The sequence below is a fragment of the Elephantulus edwardii genome, unplaced genomic scaffold (assembly GCF_000299155.1).
Source record: "Elephantulus edwardii isolate Elephantulus edwardi_28Jun2011 unplaced genomic scaffold, EleEdw1.0 scaffold00010, whole genome shotgun sequence".
In the NCBI taxonomy this organism is placed as follows: domain Eukaryota; kingdom Metazoa; phylum Chordata; class Mammalia; order Macroscelidea; family Macroscelididae; genus Elephantulus; species Elephantulus edwardii.
In genome coordinates, this window is record NW_006399760.1 from 18,417,852 (window position 1) to 18,436,510 (window position 18,659).

At 40.9% G+C, this 18,659-nt stretch overlaps 1 protein-coding gene across 1 annotated transcript in view; it reads left to right on the forward strand.

The window, feature by feature from the left end:
• Window positions 1-3,790: 3,790 nt before the first annotated feature.
• The window catches only part of EPC2 (enhancer of polycomb homolog 2 (Drosophila)), a 173,300-nt gene continuing 158,431 nt past the window's right edge, over window positions 3,791-18,659 (forward strand). The window contains exon 1 of the mRNA XM_006880762.1: window positions 3,791-3,970. Within this exon, the coding sequence (XP_006880824.1) occupies window positions 3,818-3,970 (153 nt within the window). The 5' untranslated portion in view covers window positions 3,791-3,817. The remainder of the gene's footprint in view (window positions 3,971-18,659) is intronic.

An 18,659-nucleotide genomic window follows, 5' to 3' on the forward strand; every position in this document is an offset into this window, starting at 1 on the left:
ATTGAGTTTGCTGAAATAGGGAGCCAATTAGAAGGAACGTGACATTTACAAAACTCTGGAATAGTTGAAAAGCAACTGTGTTTACTAGTTTTAAGTCTCCTTTCAATAAGTAATTTGCCCATTATTTGGAAGCTGTCTGTGCTTATTGTGCTATGGGAAATAGAAGCAGGAATATGATCTCAATTCTTGCAGTTACTTGGAATTTATTCTAATTTAGGTTACATTTAGAGAGTGATTTTATTTTTTTTATATGGCTTTGAAAGTGGTTCTAATTCTTGGGTGTTTATATATATTACACTTGCTAGGTTAAATGCATTTCCTTTGGAATTGGTCCAGAGAATATTTGAAGTGGACTGATTTTAGAATGACTATACTCAGTGCATAACACTGACATGAAAATCGGCTATTAGGTTGCTCAAGCATTCAAAACAAGTTTTGATAAGACAGATTTTTATGTTTTTTATCAAGACATTTTATAAGATTATCTACTTCAAAACTGGAAAGATGTTTTGTGTTTTGCATTAACAATTAAATGGGTGTTCAAGAAATAGACTCAGAAATGTTATTTTATGGGAAATAATATCTATCTAAAAATAAAGCTACTTTCCAAATGTGAAACAGAGGCACATCCTAGTTTAAACACCAACTTGGAAGCCAGGAAAACACAGACTGTGTCTCACTGGAAAAGCGTATTGTGTTATTTCCCTCAAACTGTTTTATTCCCAGCTCTATAATCATTGCCTACAGGGCAAGAAGAAAATGGAGAATTTGGGGAAGAATTCTATTATATGCTAAGAGAATAACAACAGAACAACAACAGAAACTTCTGCTTTAAAAGCAGTAAATCATAGAGTTGAATTTTAGGTTTAAAAGAATTTCTTCCTGTTGTTGTTACTTTGTTGTTGCTGTGTACTGTCAAGTCAAAATTGACCCCTGGCTGACTCTAGCTGGTTTTCAGAGGTAGTAAATTGCAAGGGAAGAGATTGCCCATCATTCTCCTGTGGAGCAGCTAGTGGATTTGAACTGAATGTCTTGAGGTTGGCAGTGATGCTCCTTACCACTATGGTACTGGAAATATAGTGAATAGAGCCAAGGTTGTTTCTGCGCCCCTTGGGAATTCTACACATTTAGGCTCTAAACCCTAGAAACCACTGGTAGAAAGGGCTTAGTAAATATCTTAGGATCAGAAACTTTAGAACGTTGAATGAACAAGACAGAGTAGAACTTGGACAGCAGTAGTATCATTGAGAAAGTATTGAATTTTGGAGTCAGTCTAGGTTTAGATTTAAGCCTAGTTTAACTATTAGCTATGAATTATTTGTGTAGACAAATGATCTGTTTGTGCAGACAAATTATCTGCTTGAGCCTCAGTTTTCTTCAAACTCCACCACCTAGTTGATTCTGACTCAGAGCGAACAACCATCGAACAACCATCAGGGTTTCTAAGGCTGTAAATCTTTTTTTTTTAAATTTTTTTTTTTATTATTTTTGTGTGAGTGTACCGTCAAATCAGATCAGACTGGTAGAGGAGGAGATTGTCCCTCCTTTCCCGGCAGAGCATCTGGTGGATTCGAACCGTGCGCCTCTGGGATTGTAGTTGCAGCTCCTTGCCAGTAGGCCACCAGAGCTCCCCTAAGGCTGTAAATCTTAACAGGAGGAAATGGGAAGCCTCATCTTTCTCTTGAGGAGTGGCTGGTGGGTTCTAACTCAGATCCTCCCATTAGCAGCTCAACATGTTAGCTAAGCCACCAGGGTTCCTTAAAATAATAATAATTTTAAAAAATAGGAAAAAAGACTATCATTTTTAAAATCCGCGAAGTGCTAGGAAACAAAGCCCTGGATGACTAATTTATTTCAATATCGTTCTTTTTTCCCTCTTTCAGCCTGGAGCTCGCTGCTGTCTTTCCGTTCTTCCTCACAGGGGCTTGGAACTCTTTAGAGAATCGTGCTCAGGGTGGGACAAGCTAAAAAGCTTGAGGAAGGTATTTCTTTTAAGAAGAAATGAGTCACGGCTTCTCCATTGTTTCCAACAACAGAGTGGATGGAAAACACTCAAGCTTTGCTAAACAATGCTGAGTCTTGCTGGTTGGATCGCTTAGAGAACCCTGTAAAGTCTGTAGCCACCATTCATTCTGCCTTCGTAGGAGGAGGGAAGAATGAGAGGAGAAAGAAAGAGGGGAGAGAAAAGGAGAGAGTGAATGGAGAGATACTGTTTTGATGTCTTGTGAACCGTCTACCTTTCTCTGAGTTAGGGAGACTATGTATCTTTCATTAGGCGATGATAAAGACGGCGCTCTAGTCCCGGGGATCTCGTGAGAATCTGTAACGCATTAACCAAGAAACTCTTGGCTACATGAGGTTAATGACAACAATGTAAAAATTATTGGAGTCACTTTCATTTCCCCTCCTTAGAGCTTTCTCCGACCAGCTCGGGCCAAAACGTCTCCTTTCTCTTAACTGTCATGGCAATTATTACCTGCATAACCCCTTTGGCAATGAATCATGCGCCTAGTTCTCACCCCCTGTATCATTTTCTTCAATCACTTATTTTGCTGTCATTTATATTTCCAGATAGTCAGGTATCCTAGTGTTATCTCCTTTCCATCGGTTCTGTCATGCCATCAGCATGAAAGCTGCAGGCGGGCAGAGATTTTTCTTCTAACTTCTTTGCACCGTCTACAGTTCCCAGTATTTTAGACACTTTTTTTTTTTCCCCCGTTCGGCACTGTCATTGGTCATATTTTTTAAAAATGTCAACTTTTTAAAACGCTTTTCTTTCTTTAATCTGAGAAATGTCTGCCCCTTCGGGAATAACTCGGCTTAAGTTTGGGTGACAGGTTCAAGTACACTTGTTGCGTCCAGCAGCGTCACGCTATTAACCCTTTCTGGTCCTACAAGCATGCTTCCGATGGATGCGAGATGAGCGCAGTTAGGAGTTTCATCTGTCAGATTCGGACGAGAGGAGGCGGTGAAGGGCCAGGCGCCCGGGAGCGTTTCCGGAGCCCGAGACCCCGTCGTCTGGGAGCTCTCGTACCTTCCCAGCATGTGAGAGCTGGAAGATGTGAATCAGCGTGCGCTCCGACGCTTCGGAGCTGCAGATAACTAGCGCTTTTTAAGTGCATGCTTCGGGGAGGGCGGCCCTCATCGGCTTCTTCCTTTCCCGCTTAAGGACTTCTGCATACACGCGCCGCTTGGAGCAGCAGTTTTGCCGGGCGCCTTCCTCCCGGGCAGACGGCAAGAGCGGCGATGGGGTGACGGAGGCAGAGGCGGAGGCTCGGGGGCGCTGGTTAACTTGCTCACCTGGCACCTGCCGCACGGCGAGAGCGCAGGCTGGCCAGCGGAGGGGCGCCGTCGCCTCCCTCGCCTGCCGGCGGCCGGAGGCTGAGCACGCTCCCGCGGGCCGGCAGCGCCGCGGAGAGAGTGGGTGGGCAGGCAGGCAAGGGAGGAGAAGGCAGAGGCAGGAGGGAGGGAGGGCGAGGGAGAGGCGCGTCCCCGCGGCGGGGGCGCGCTCTCGCGCGGGCTGCCGGGATCGCTCGCCGCCGCTGTGGTAATGTCCGCCATGTTGGCCATGGCGCAGGGAGCGGATCGGGCGGGCGAGCGGCGGATCTAGTGTGTAGAAGCGGCCGCGGGCGGCGGGGGGCTGTTTTCGGGTGGGGTGGGCGCCCATGCTGTGGCCGGGGCCAGTGAGGAGGAGGAGGAGGAGCGGGCCGGCCGCGCTGCACTGAGGAAGGAGGTGGAGGAGGCGGCGGGAGTCCTCCCCCCCTCCCCGCCCGCCCCGACGCCGCCGCCCGGGCTGTTCCTGTAAGGCGGGGAGACAATGAGTAAACTCTCCTTCCGAGCGCGGGCGCTGGACGCCGCCAAACCGCTGCCTATCTACCGCGGCAAGGACATGCCTGATCTCAACGACTGCGTCTCTATCAACCGGGCCGTGCCCCAGATGCCCACCGGGATGGAGAAGGAGGAGGAATCGGTAGGGACTCGAGTGTTTATTACCCCCCCTTCCCTCCTCCCCCCTCCCCTTTGTCAGTCGGGCCTCGCCATTCACAGAGCTCCTTACGCTCGCTGGAGGGCGCCGCTACCGCTCCAATGCATGAGACCCTACGCCAGCGGAGTAGCGTAAACCTTCTCGGCCGGCGCAGCGCCCGCCCGCAGCCGCCATGTTGTTGCGTTCCAGTGTTGTGATTAGCTCGCAGCGCTGCTTACGCTGCCGTAAGGGGGCCTTGCCGTAAGCGGCGGCCGGGAATGGCGCAGGGGATGCTCTGGGCGCACTTGGCGTACGATCTGTGTTTACCTCTCTCTCATCCCATAGAGCTCGGTTATTTATTGAGCGAGGGAGCCTTCGGCTAGGAAACATTTTATTACTCACTTTAAAATGTTCTTTTGCATTGACTTCTCTTTGCAATGACTTACGGCAAGGAAAGTGTTTTTGAAAACAAACGTCATTTTCCTTCCTGCTCCCCCGCCGGGGATGGTGCAGCAGGGTGAGCGGTGTTGCACTGCGGCGGGGCTGGGCTAGGCTGGGATCGCTACTACGATAAGGGAGATGGCATTAGACGAGAGCGAAGGGCTCGCCCCGCGGCGCCGTGCGGGACGCGGGCTGGGAGAACGGTGCCCGCCTCGCCAGGTCCGCGCCAGCTCAGAGCGCAGCTTTAGCAGTGGATGTTCGAGAACAAGCAGCCTACGCCGCGATGTGCCCACGCTCTGCACCTGAGACTTGTCACTGACGGGGGAGGGGTGTTACGTAGAAGTTGAAGATGTAGTGCATTTCAATTGCCTTTTGTTGTTTTTTTTTTTTATGATCCTTTCCTGTGGCAGAAAGGCTGCCACCTCCCCTCTCCCTTCCGTGGGTTGAAATTTTACATACAATTGAATTTCATCTAACTTGACAGTGTTTATGTCTCTCAAGTGGTGTTTCTTGCGTGCGAAGTTCATAGTAACTGCACCCTCAAGAATTTCTTCAATGAACCTACGGTCCCGCCTTATTGTCAACCCCGGGTGTGTGTGGATTGGTTCTCTTGCTTCTGTGACTGTCAAAAGGAGGCTTGAGGTTTCCGTGATTGGTTTTCTCCTTTGACTATTAATATTGCAGGAAATGCTTTTATGCGTTTGATTGGCTGGTTGCGTTCTGACCTCATTATGTTACCCTGGTATTACTATTTTCTGCTGTGATTTAATCACATTTCTGTTTGGTGTTCATTTCTTACAAGACATACCTTTTCGGCAGAAAAGAAATACGGCTGTAAGAGAAGAATAACTTTAAACATTTTAAAAATAAATAAGATAAAAACGGGTGCCTAAGGTGCTCAATGACATTTGGATTTTTTTTTTTTAAAGAAAATTTGTTTCCAGCTTAGTTCAGTTTTCCATGGAAAGGATAGAAAAGGGACATGAATTAATTCTCTTTAGTAATATTTTTGGGTCTGTAATTTTTTTTTCTCTATTTTATGGGACTTGACCAAAAAAGGGTTTAAGAGTTCTCTTATTTTGGCTAATGAAGAACCTAAGCCAAGAAATCTGTTCTAGAATGGAAAATTAAACCCTGACGGTATATACTTTTTGTAAACAATGGTTAGCAACATTTGATCCTTATTTTGGCTTAATATATCTTAGTATTTTATCTGAATTTAGAAAAGAAACTTGCAGCTTAAGTTCCCCCCCATATTGTATTAAAATGAAATGTTTAACACCTGTCACAATCCCCGGATTAACCTTTTTAGAAAAACTGATTTTCCTAGGAAGAACGTGAGTGCCAAAGTTAAATTCTTTTCAGTCTTTAACCTTAACTTTCCAGTTTTAAGGAAACATAAATCCAAATTCTAATAATGTTTTTCTCTGTCTGTGCTGGCCCTTTAATGTAAGTAATGGAGGTTCTTAAAACCAAAACAAATCTTGAAAGTTTAACATTGCAGTTTAGAGTCGTTTTCTTCACACAGTGACCAATAGGTTATTGTTTCTTCCCTTTCCTTAAATTAACATGTGTGGCAGAAGACTTTTACTTTTATGAGTGAGGTCAATTCAGTTCTTCTGGGTTTATTTATGAGATTTCTGTTCTTAAGCAGAAAATATTTTAATTAAAAAAAGTTCTGCCTTGAAATCAGTTTCACAGATGGTATTGTGGTTCATTTGGGTTGTATTTCAAACCAACTTCCAGGATATACATGTTTTTAACACAGTTACTTTTAAAAAGACTTTAGAGATACTCTGGTTTTGCAATGGCTAAAGTATTCTCTTTCCAGCTGAAAAGCCAGCAGTTCAAATCCAGTAGCCAAAACAGGGAAGAAAGATTTGGCAGCCTGCTCTTATAAAGATACACAGTTCTGCTTGATGCTTTGAGGTCATTGTGATTCAAAATTCACCTGACATCAGTGAGTTTGGTTTTGAGTTTTTGGTATCTTTTAAACAATGTAAAAAGGGGAAAACATTTTCCTGATATCCATAAAGTGATCCCTTTGCTGTTTGGCTTGGCAAAATCTTTTAACTCCATGTGAATTCTTCCTGCATAGCCATTGAACTGTGTTGTTCAGCTTTATATAGTTACTGACTCAATTTTAGATTACATTCAGACAGTGCCTGGTTGAGTTCATCTAGATGTTCTTTGGCTTTGGTAGCACTGGTAGATCATTGGTGAGAATATCATTTATTCTCTTAGTCCTTTCTTTACTTTTGATCAGACGGGCAAGTTTTTTTCTTTTTTTAAATTGATTTGCATACAAGAATTCATTACATTGTTTCATATAGTCACAGACATTGTATTTTATATAGTTAATTACTTGATCTATGCAGGTCTTCACTGAATCTTTTCTATGTCTTCACCACCACCTGCCTGTTAAGCTCAGCCATCTAAGTCATTTCCACTTTCCCCCTTTTCCTTTCCCCTTTTGGACATTTATATACACATCTTACTAGTTATCCTTCTATTTTTACAATAATGGTCTTATGCAGTATTTGTCCTTATGAGACTGTTAGTTTGTTCACTATACTGTTCTCCAGACTCTCCAGTGTTCTATACTCTTTCATGAAATCATTGTTCTTTAGTGCTGCATAGTAGTCCATTGTGTGAATGTACCATAATTTCTCAATCCATTTGTTTGTTGATGGTTATTTGGGCTGTTTCCATATTATTGCTATTGTTGAACACTGCTATGAACATAGGTGTACATATCTCGGTTTATATCTCACTTCTGATTTCCTTGGCATATATTCCTAGCATTTTAATAACTTTCATATGGGATTTCTGTGTTCAGGTTTTTTGAGAAACCACTAAACTGCCTTCCAAAATGGTTTACCATTTTCTAGTTCCACCAGCAGTGCATGGGAGTTCAATCTCTCCACATCATCTCCAGTATTTATTGCTTACTCTCCTCCTTAACTTTGCTACTTTTACTGGAGTGGGATGGTATCTCATTTTGATTTGCATCTCTCTGATTATCAACGATTTTGAGCATTTCTTCATGTGTTTGTTGTCTTTGTCTATGGATAGTCTTTTTATGTCATTTGCCCATCTTATGATTTGGCTATCAGTCTTTTTTTTTTTTCCTCGTGGTGACCCTGTAGTATTCTGTAAACTTTCGTTATGAGACTTGCCTGAAATGTCATTTGCAAATATTTTTTCCTGTCAGTGGGTTTTCTTTCCACCCTATTGGAAAAAGTTTTTGATATACACAGGACCTTTTATATTTTAGAAGATTCCACTCATTGATTTTATCCTCTCCTGGATGTGCATTTCTGGCTATAATTACAAGTTTATTTATGCCATAGGCTAGGCATTCTAAGTTTGTTCCCATTTTGTCTCTCATGATCTTCATGGTTTTGGGCTTTACTCCTAGGTGTCTGATCCAGTTTCAGTTGATTTTTGTGTATGGTGGAAGAAATGTATCTTTTCTGCAAATAGATACCCAGTATTTGTTGAAGAGGTTGTCATTTGCCCATTTAACTGGTTTTAATACCTTGTTAAATACCAAACAACCATAGGTAGATGGGTTAATTTCTAGGTTCTCGATTCCATTCTATTAGTCTGTGCCTGTCATTGTACTGATAACATGCTATTTTGGTTATTATGGATGTATAGTAGGTTTTGAGGTCCGGGAGTGCTGTGTCTCCCACTTCATTTTTATTTTCAGTAGAACATTGGTTACTCAGAGTCTCTTTCCTTTAGGCAAGCATCTGATTTCTTTTCCCACTTATCTTTATTTTCATAATCTTTTGCCTTACATTTGCCAATTGATATCCTCCTATACATGTACAATAGTCTGCTCCTTAAAGGCAAGAATGGTGAAACTTCATCTCACATATTTTGGGCATGTTGTAAGAAGGGGTCAGTCCTTGAAAAAGGACAGCATTCTGGAAAAGGTGGAGAGTCATTCCAGTAATGTGGATTGACACAGTGACTGTAACAATGAGTTCGGACATATTAAAGATTGTGAGGAGGGCCGTAGGATGGTAAGGTTCTCTTGTTCATAGACTTTCTAGGGGTTCAGATCAACTCAACCATAATAACAACAATAGCACCTAACAACAATAGCTTTGACTTTTTAATTTAGGTCATGACCTTTGGTCTAGGTCTAGGCTAAAAAAATCAGATATTGATTGGCTATTTGCCACCTTCTTAAAGTATTGATCCTTTAATAAGTACCTTTTTTTAAAAAATTATTAAGCCCTTGTTACTATACTTAGGGCTTTACATATATTATTACATCATTTAATCCTTTTAAAGGTAAAATTTATAAACAATTAAGACGCCTGTTTAAAAAAATTGTGATCTGAATGAAAGTTTACAGAGTATATGATTTTCCATTCAGTCATTCTTACATACTTGGTTAACTACAACATTCCCATTGTAATTGGACTCTTCCTGCTACCTCTCTGTGATTCAGGTTTCCTTGAATCCTACCCGCTTTCCCTTTCCTGCCTTCTGAGCTTTATCCCTGGACAAATGCTGCCTGTGTGTTGTTTGTTGTGCAGTTGGTTGTTCTAAGGAGTGAGCACCTCTTTGGTGTTAATGTCATATAGGCCTGTCATTCAGATGAAAGGTGAGCCACAGAGATGCATTTTGTTTTAGGTTCGAAAGGTAATAAAGGGTCATGTTGCAAGGATCCCACCACTCCATGGCACAAGTGTTTTAGGTGGAAAGTTATGATTAATTGGCTTGTTGTTGTTTTGTGCTGTTCAGTCTCTTGCAACTCATAGCGATTCTATGTACGATAGCCCTGAAACCTCTGTCCTGTGCCACCCTTATTGTCTCTGACATACCTATCCACATCTCATCGAGGATCTTCCTCTCTTGAACTGTCTGGTCCCTCCTTGCATCATGCCCAAATTATGTCAGACGAAGCCTCAGAATCCTTGCCTTCAGGGAGCAGCACCCTCTCAAGGATGGAACCTATTTGTTCTACTGGCAGACCATGGTGTATTCAGTACTCTTCCAGCACCACAGCTCAAAGGCATCAATTCTCTTTCTATCATCCTTAGTCTATCATCCTTAGATGCATAGCAAGTAATTGTGAACACTATAGCCTGTTAATTGGCTTACTAATTAACAATTTTTATAAAGACTATTCTTTGACATATCGTTTTCACAATGTATCATCATTCTCATTTCCATTCTATTTGATCTGATTTCATTGGAGTCGGCTTGATGGCAGTTTGGATAATACACTTTCAAATAGAAATATCTTAAATATAGTAATGCAGTACATAATAATAATAAGTGTGACTGTATATTGTTAGTCTGTGCTGTTGAGTCAGAACTGATCCATAGCTGACCCTCCAGCAGGTTTTACAGGGACAGTAAATCACATAGGAGGATATTGACCATCTTTCTCCCATAGAACAGCTGGTGGATTCAAACTACGTGGCAACTCTTTACTCTTAAGCTACCAGATCTTCCTTCTGAAAATCAAACATTTGGATAAGGTTGTGTGGAAGAAAAAGAAAATTTCAAAAACAGCAAATTGAATTGGAACTAATAGCTGACCCTCCATTGGATTTCTGAGGCTGTAAATCACAAGGGAGATTGCTTATATTTCCCCTGTGGAGCTGGTTGGTTGGATTGAATTTAGTGAAGAGCCCTCACAATTGGGAGTAATATACAAGTATACAAAGGTTTACACTTGAAATTCCCGATGTGTTACTTTTACAAAACAACAGTCTATATTCTAAGTCTTTTTGCCCAGCGCTTTTTTTTTTTAACTTCTGTTGAAATTTATATGTGTGGGTTTTTGTTTTTGTTTTTGTTTTTTTCCCCCCAGATTGTTTAATCTATACTGAATATTTGGTCTGCCAAATAACCTATTCCTTCAGTAATTTTTCAACTTGTTGTGAAACTCAATCTCACTTACATTGAGACTGGCCACTTCACCCTGTACTTTAATACTATGTAAATTTACCTTTCTTTTGAGGAGTGCAATTGACAATTTATGTTAAGAGTTGAGCTGCAAACCAAAAGGTTGGTGGTTTGAACCCACCAGCTACTCTGCAGGAGAAAGATGAGGCAGTCTTCCTGTGGACACTTGACATAGTTCTACTATGTCCTATTGAGCTGCTATCAGTTGAAACCTTGCAATAGATGTTTTTGTTATTGCTTGAGTTTGAAGTGATTATATCAGCCCCTACTCACAACACATTTTTCATCACAGTCATCTTCACTTGTTGCAGATGCAGCTTTAAAATGATTGAAAAGCCCTTGAGTCTTTCTAGAGTCAAAGTAAGGCTCTCATAATATGTTATACAGATTTTTTTGATCAACAGATGCTGCCCTGGATGTGCTCACCAAGTTGTGCCAAGAAATCTGGAGAACAACCACTTGGCCAACTGGAGGAGATCTATATTTGTTCCCATTCCAAAGAAGGGTGACCCAACAGAGTGTGGAAACTATAGAACAGTATCATCGATTTCACACACAAGCAAGATTCTACTGAAAATTATCCAAAAAAAACTGGAACAGCACATTAGCAGAGAATGGCCGAAAGTCCAGGCTGGGTTTAGAAGGGGCCGTGGTACTAGGGATATTGTAGCTGATGTTAGATGGGTCTTAGCTGAAAGCAAGGAATACCAGAAGAATGTCTATCAATTGTGTTTCATTGATTATGTAAAGGCGTTTGACTGTGTGGATCATAACAAAGTGTGGCTGATTCTGAGAAGAATGTGAATTCTAGAACACTTGATCATGCTAATGCAAAACCTATACTTGGACCAAGAGGCAGTCATCAGAACAGAGCAGGGAAACATTGCATGGTTCAAAATTAGGAAAGGTATATGCCAGGGATGTGTTCTATCTCCATACCTTTTCAACCTGTATGCAGAGCAGATTATCCGAGAGGCTGGGCTCTATGAGGAGAAGTGTGGTATCAGGATTGGTGGAAGATCTATTAACAATCTGTGTTATGCAGATGACACAACCCTGCTTGCTAAAACTGTGGAGGACCTGAAATGCTTGCTGCAGAGGCTCAAGGACTGCAGCCGCCTTCAGTATGGACTGAGGCTCAATGTCAAGAAGACAAAGATTCTCATCACTGGATCAATTGGCAGCCATCAGGATGGATGATGAAGAGATTGAGATTGTTAACAACTTTAGTCTACTTGGCTCCACAGTCAGCACTCTTGGGACCAGTAGCCAGGAAATAAAAAAACAAATTGCGATGGGAATGTCTGCTGTTAGGGACCTCTCCAAAGTACTGAAGAGCAATGGTGTCACTCTGGAGACTTAGGTGCGTCTGATACAGGCTATGGTCTTTGCAATCACTTGTTATGCATTAGAGAGTTGGACAATGACTAGGGAGGATAGAAGGAGAACTGATGCCTTTGAGCTGTGGTGCTGGTGAAGAGTATTGAATGTGCCAAGAAAACAAACAAATTCAGCCTGGAGAAGATTAAACCAGGCTGCTCCTTGGAGGCAAGAATTCTTGGGCTTTGTCTGACATACTTTGGACATGTTGTAAGGAGGGAGGGAGAGGTCCTTGGAGAGGGACATCACGCTTGGGAGGGTAGAGGGACAGCGCAAGAGGGGAAGACCCTCTATGAGGTGGATTGATTCAATGACTGGGATAATCAGGATGGGTGTGTCAGAGGCAGTGCGATTGGCACAGGATAGAGCAGGGTTTAGGGCTGTTGTACATAGGGTCGCTATGAGTCGCAAGTGACTCGACGGCACATAAGAACAACCACCACCACCAAATTATCAGTAACCTTTTTTTTAAAAAAAAATTTAATATTATTACTCATTTTAATGAAAATTTAGAGAGACTTTGGATTTCCATTCATTCATTGTTACACTTTTCTTCCTGTCCACTCCTCCTCCCCCAGTTCTCTCTTTTCTTTAAAAAGCAAAAGAAGCTCCACCTAAGTCCACTCCTATCTGCAGCCTTTGTTCTGGACTCCTGTAATAACAATAAAACCTAATCATATAGACCTTTTAAGTTTTCTCTCTCATCTGTTTCAATGCAGTAAACATAATTTATCCCATCTTTCTCAGTCTCCCCCCAACTCCAGTGTCAGTCTCGTTTTACAACAGTGGCACTATGCAGTATTTGTCAGTTGAACCTCTGTGTTCCCTGGTAATAACTGTAACTTTCATCAGGGCAGAGCTTTCACGTGCTCTGTTATTCTCACTTTATGTTTAAAATTTGTTCCAAATGTTGACTCACTGTAACCTAACCTTTTTCTAAAAAAATTAATTCATTCATTAATTTTTCTTTTTAATTTGGTGTACCGTCAAATTGGATCCGACAAGCACAGGAGGAGTTTGCCCCTCCTGGAGCAGCTTCTTGCCACTAGGCCACCAGAGTTCCTTGTATCCTAACCTATTTCCAGTAACTGATGGCATTTCCCCTTTTTCCAGTCTCTATTATTTTCGATCATTGTTTTTCTTTTATACATTACCAGCACTTATTTCAGATTTTTTTAATGAATAATTTTCTCATTTTATTATTTTGCGTGTGTATACTGTCAAATCGGATTTGATTGGTACAGGAGATTGCCCCTCCTTCTCCAGCAGAGCATCTGGTGGATTCAAACCGAGTACCTCTTGCATTGTAGTGCAGCTTCTTGCCATTGGGCCACCAGAGCTCCCTACTTACTTCAGAATTGCACCTTGTAGCTATGGATATGTGTAAATATGGATATGGTAAATAGGAGGAAAATGATGCCCAGTACAAAGTTACATATGCAGCAAAATGTTAATGGCAGGGGGATCTAACTTAAAGGAGACAGTACTTTTTCTCAGGTCAGCTGACACTGTTTTCAGAGTGTCACTGTGTATTTATTATTAGGAATCATTGTGCTTAACTCCAGTTTTAATGTAATAGTTTATACAGCAGTTTATTTTTAAATATCTATAAGTTGGATAGTCTTAATTCAGACTTACTGTATGTCATAAAGTATGTGGAAAACTGTGCCTAAAGTATTATTAGTTCAAAAGAACACTAAGATGAGAGATGTTAGCTTCAGTAGGCTTACCTGAGTCATTCTTCTGAAAAACTTCTATCAGGAAATTTAACAAAAACTATCAGAGATTACAAGAGCACTAGAAAAAGTTAAATGTCAATATATTTTAGAGGGGTGAGGAATATATAGTTTCCCAGGGAAATTATTTGAACTATTTGAACAGTTTGAACTTTCAGCTTTGTTTTATATGGAGAAAAAGACAGCTAGATCTTCCAGAGGTGGTGCATGTTAAAGAAAATACAAGAGCACAAGTGTGTTTAAAGCAAGTTGTAAAAATACTAAGAAAACAAAAAGAAGCATCATATATATTATGTCTGATCATTATTATTTCTATTCTTGGATTCTACCCTAATTGATAGAAACGTCCCAAGAATAGGAGTTGTGTTCTCTGCTATTCCTTTAGCACTCAAAATTGTTTGGAATGTTATGGTATTCAGTAAACTATTTAGTGAATTAGTGAATACAAGTTGGGATGGAGATGAGAATGAAAGAAGAGGTATTTTAAAATCAGATGATAGTTTTGAATGTTGTGCTTGTAGTAGTGGTGGTGATGATGGAGAACAAGTCAGAACCAAACCATAGCTTACTAACCTTCCCACAGGTATACATGCCCCTGCGAACAGCTAGAGGATTTGAACCACTTGCCTTTGGGATTGTAGTGTACCTTTTTAGCACCGGACCATCAGAATGCTGTAGAAGAATGAACATTGAGGTGATACCTGGAGTTCTTGTTTCTAGTTCTCATTCTATCCTTAAGATACTTCTATTCTAGCTAACATTTGAATGTGTTAGTGAATGTACTGGACATCTATCTGTTAGGAACTTTGCTAAACTTGGTAGAGGGTTTAGAGCTCATTATTAACCCTGGGATGTGTAGTTGCTGTTGATAAGTCTTCTAGAGAGAGAAACCATTTTATTGTTATGTGCAGCTGAGTTGGAACTGATTCATAATTGGCTTTTCAGTGGTTTTCAGAAGCAAGATATCTCTTTGGAGGAAATTGCTTCTTCTCTTCCTTTGGAACAGTTAGTGTATTCAAAGTGCATGCCTTTAGGTTGGCATGGCATCTTCTTACCAGTGGACCACCAGAGTTTAAGCTATCTTGCCCAGGATCATCTACATAGACTACAAATGGATAGAAACAGGCTTTGAACTAAATCCCAATGAGGATTGGTTCCAGGGTGCTCAACAACAACACGGGGGTTGTATGCAGCTACAAATTTAAAGTGGGTAGGTTGAAAACTTGCTAAATAAAATGATATCTAAAATCCATGCAACTTTCCTTTTATTGTATTGTTAGCTTGGAGAAGTCATTAAACAGTTTTTGCCTGAAGGTACGCTATTTTGAAGGCAACTCATGGTGCATAATTTTGTAAACTCAAACATTTTTAATTATTTATCTTAGGTCTGCATTTCAGTTTCTTCTGTATTTGCTTTCTAAAAACAAGGCTTATAAATATATGATAGATGGGATGATTAGGTTGGTTTCAAGTAAATGAAACCAAATTTAGTTTAAGAATTCTAGATAGAGATTGTCTTACAGACTCATGGGAATGTTGAATAGTCAAGGTTTGGGAGAAACGGGCATCTGTGACATTAATGTCACTCTTAAAATTCCCAATCATTTGCAAAGGTTTGGAGGTAGACTCACCAATCTGCGCTATACAAATGACACAGTCCTACTTTCTGAAACTGAGGAGGATCTGAAGCTGTTGCTGCAGAAGCTCAAGGATTGCATCCTTCAATATGGATTGAAACTCAACATCAAGAAAACAAAGATTCTCACCACTGGGCCAAGTGGATGATGATGAGATTGAGATTGTTAACAGCTTCAGTTTGCTTGGCTCTACAATCAATACTCTTGGTACCAACAGCCAGGAAATTAAAAGATGAATTGCATTGGAAAAGTCAGCTGTCAGAGACCTCTCCGAAGTACTGAAGAGTAACCATGTCAGTCTGGAGACTAAGGTGTGCCTGATCCAGGCCATAGTTTTTACAATTACTTGCTATGCATCAGAAAGCTGGACAGTGACTAGGGAAGACAGAAGGAGAATTGATGCCTTTGAGCTTTGGTGCTGGAGAATAGTATTGAATATACCATGGACTGCTAGGAGAACAATTCATGCTAGAGAGGGTGAAGCCAGGCTGCTCATTGAAGGCAAGGATTCTGAAGCTTCGTTTGACATACTTTGGACATGTTGCAAGGCGGGATCAGTCCTTGGCATGTGTCAATTCAAAATCGCACATTCTTTTTTTGCATTTTTTAAAAGAAAATCGTTTTTACTTGTTTACTTACAAAGTTTGTATACATTGTTTTTCACACTGGATCTTTTCCCATTTTCTTTACCCGTCCTTCCCTCCCTCCCTCCCTCCATCCAGTTGTGTGACCCTGTGATTAACACACCTCCCATCCTCACCCCTCTGTTCCCTCCCCCTCCTTTGGATTCTCATACCTGTTCTACAATAATGGTTTTATACCATATTTGTCCTTGTGGGACAGTTAGTTCACTTAGCATAAAGTGCTCCAGTTCCTCCCAAGTTAGGTAGTAATTTACAAAATCATTGTGCCTATATGCTGCATAGTATTCCATCGTGTGACTGCATCATAATTTCTGAATTCATTCAGTTGTGGTTGGACATTTGGGCTATTTCGGTGTTCTTGTAATGGTGAATAATGCTGCTGTGAACATTGGTGTACAAGCCTCTGTTTGTGCCTCAGTTCTCATTTTCTCTGGGATATATCCCAAGCAGTGGACTACCTGGGTCATATGGAATCTTATGTTCATCTTTTTTTAAAAAATAAAATTTTATTTAATTGTGATTTTGATGACCATTTACAGAGAAGTTAGATTTTCATTTATTCATTAATGCACATTTTACCCCCTCCCCTCCCTTCTCCCCTAGTTTGCTTTTTCCCCTTTTTAACATTCATTCATTCTTGTCCAGTTACCTAGACAGTTCTTTCTTTCATCTGTTCCAATGCAGTGGCCAGTATATATCCACTCTTACCCTGTTGTTCTTCCAATTCCCCCATGTCAGACCTCCTTTATAATAGTAGTGCTGTTCAGTATTTGTCCTTTTGTGACTGAGATATTTCACTCAGCATGATGTGCTCCAGGGTCCCCCATGTTGTGTAATGTTTTACAAGTTCACTGTTTTTCAGGACTGTGTGATATTCCATTGTATGAATATACCACCGTTTTTCCTATCTATTCAGTTGTTGATAGACACTTTTGGGTTGCTTCTGTCTCCTTGCTATTGTAAATAATGCAGCAATAAAGATGAGTGTGCATATATCTGTTTGGATGGCAGTTCTGATTTCTTTAGGGTATATTTCCAGTAGTGAAATTACTGGGTCAAATGGTATTTCTATTTCTAACTTTTTTTAAAAAAATTTATTTTATTTCATTATTTTTTGTGTGTACCGTCAAATCAGATCTGACTGGTACAGGAGGAGATTGTTCCTCCTTCTCCAGCGGAGCGTCTGGTGGATTTGAACCATATTTCTAACTTTTTGAGAAAACGACAAACCACCTTCTATAGTGGTTGCACTAAATTTACACTTCGACTAGCAATGAAAAAGGGTTCCAGTCTCTCCATAACCTCGCCAGCATTTATTGTTTGCTGCTCTGTTGAACTTTACTGTTGTTCCTGGGCTTATGTTCAGTGTTTTGAGGAAATGACCAAACTGCCTTCCAGAGTGGTTGTATCATTTTACCGTCCCACTTAAAATTTATAAGAGTTCCTATCTTTCCACATTACTTGCTGTCTTGTTAAATTCTGCCACTGTTACTTGAATGAGATGGTATCTCATTATGGTGTGTCTGGTTTTTTGGGGTTCCCCCCCTTGTTTAGTGCCATTGAATCTGATCTCACTGGCATAGGAGGAGATAGGAGATTGTCCCTCCTTCTCCAGCAAAGCATCTAGTGGATTTGAACCCGTGTCTTCAGGATTGCAGTGAAGCTTCTTGCATCTCTCTCATTATTGTGGTAAAAATCCTACATTCTTGAGAATATTTTGTGCAATCAAGTCAAAACCAACTAGAGCTGACCCTTCCTGTGTTTTCAGAGGTGGTTAATCACTCAAGAGGAAATTGCCCATTCATCTCCCACAGAGCAACTGGTGGATTTGAACCTTTGAGTTGACAACACAGCTTCTTCCAACTAGACCACCAGAACTCGCAGTACCACTTGAGTTTCTCTTAATTCTTTAGCTTGCATATTTCATTTGATATCTTTTTTTTGGGGGGGGGGTGTAGGAAAGGATATTCCTGAAGAACTCTTTGTGTACTTTGTTATATTCATTACCTAAGACAATCTGAGAGTGTTAGGTAGTACAAACTGTTAATATGCTAGAGTGCTAATGAAAAGGTTGGAAGGTTTGCTTTACCAGAGGTGCCTTGGGAGAAATACCTGGCAATCTTCCCAAAAGTCACCCATTGAACACTCTTCCACAGTTCTGTTAGACACACATGAGATCACTCTGAGTCAGAACTGACTTAACAATAAGTGACTTTTTGGTAATCTTTTTTAAAAAGATAGGTTAGATACCTACCTTGGCACTTAATTCGTGATAGGTTTGTAATAGTCGTTGGTCATAACCTTGGATACTAGGATTGAGTTTAGTTCTAACACTGCACATACTACTCTACGTCTTCATTTTAATTTAAATTTTTTTTGTTTTAAGTAGATTTGATACAGAAAAATAGTAATGGGTACATATGTTGTTGTTATGTGCTGTCGAGTCACGTTTGACTCATAGCGACCCTATTTACAACAGCCCTAAAACCTGTTCTATTTTGTGCCAATCTTATTGTCTCTTGACACACCTACCTCCATTACCTCATTCACTGAATCAATCCATCTCTTTGAGGGTCATCCTCTCCTGCACTGTCCCTCCATTCTCCCAACAGGATGTCTTTTTACAAGGACTGGTCCCACCTTGTAACATGTCCAGAGTATGTCAGACAAAGCTTCAGAATACTTTCCTCCAAGGAACAACCTGATCTCACTCTGTCCAGGATGAACTTGTTCTCCTAACAGTCCATGGTATATTCAGTACTCTTCTCCAGCACCACAGCTCAAAAGCGTCAGTTCTCCTTCTATCATCCCTAGTCATTCATTGTCCAGCTTTCTGATGCATAGCAAAGATTGTGGCCTGGATCAGGTGCAACTTAATCTCCAGACTGACAATGTTGCTCTTCAGTACTTTGGAGAGGTT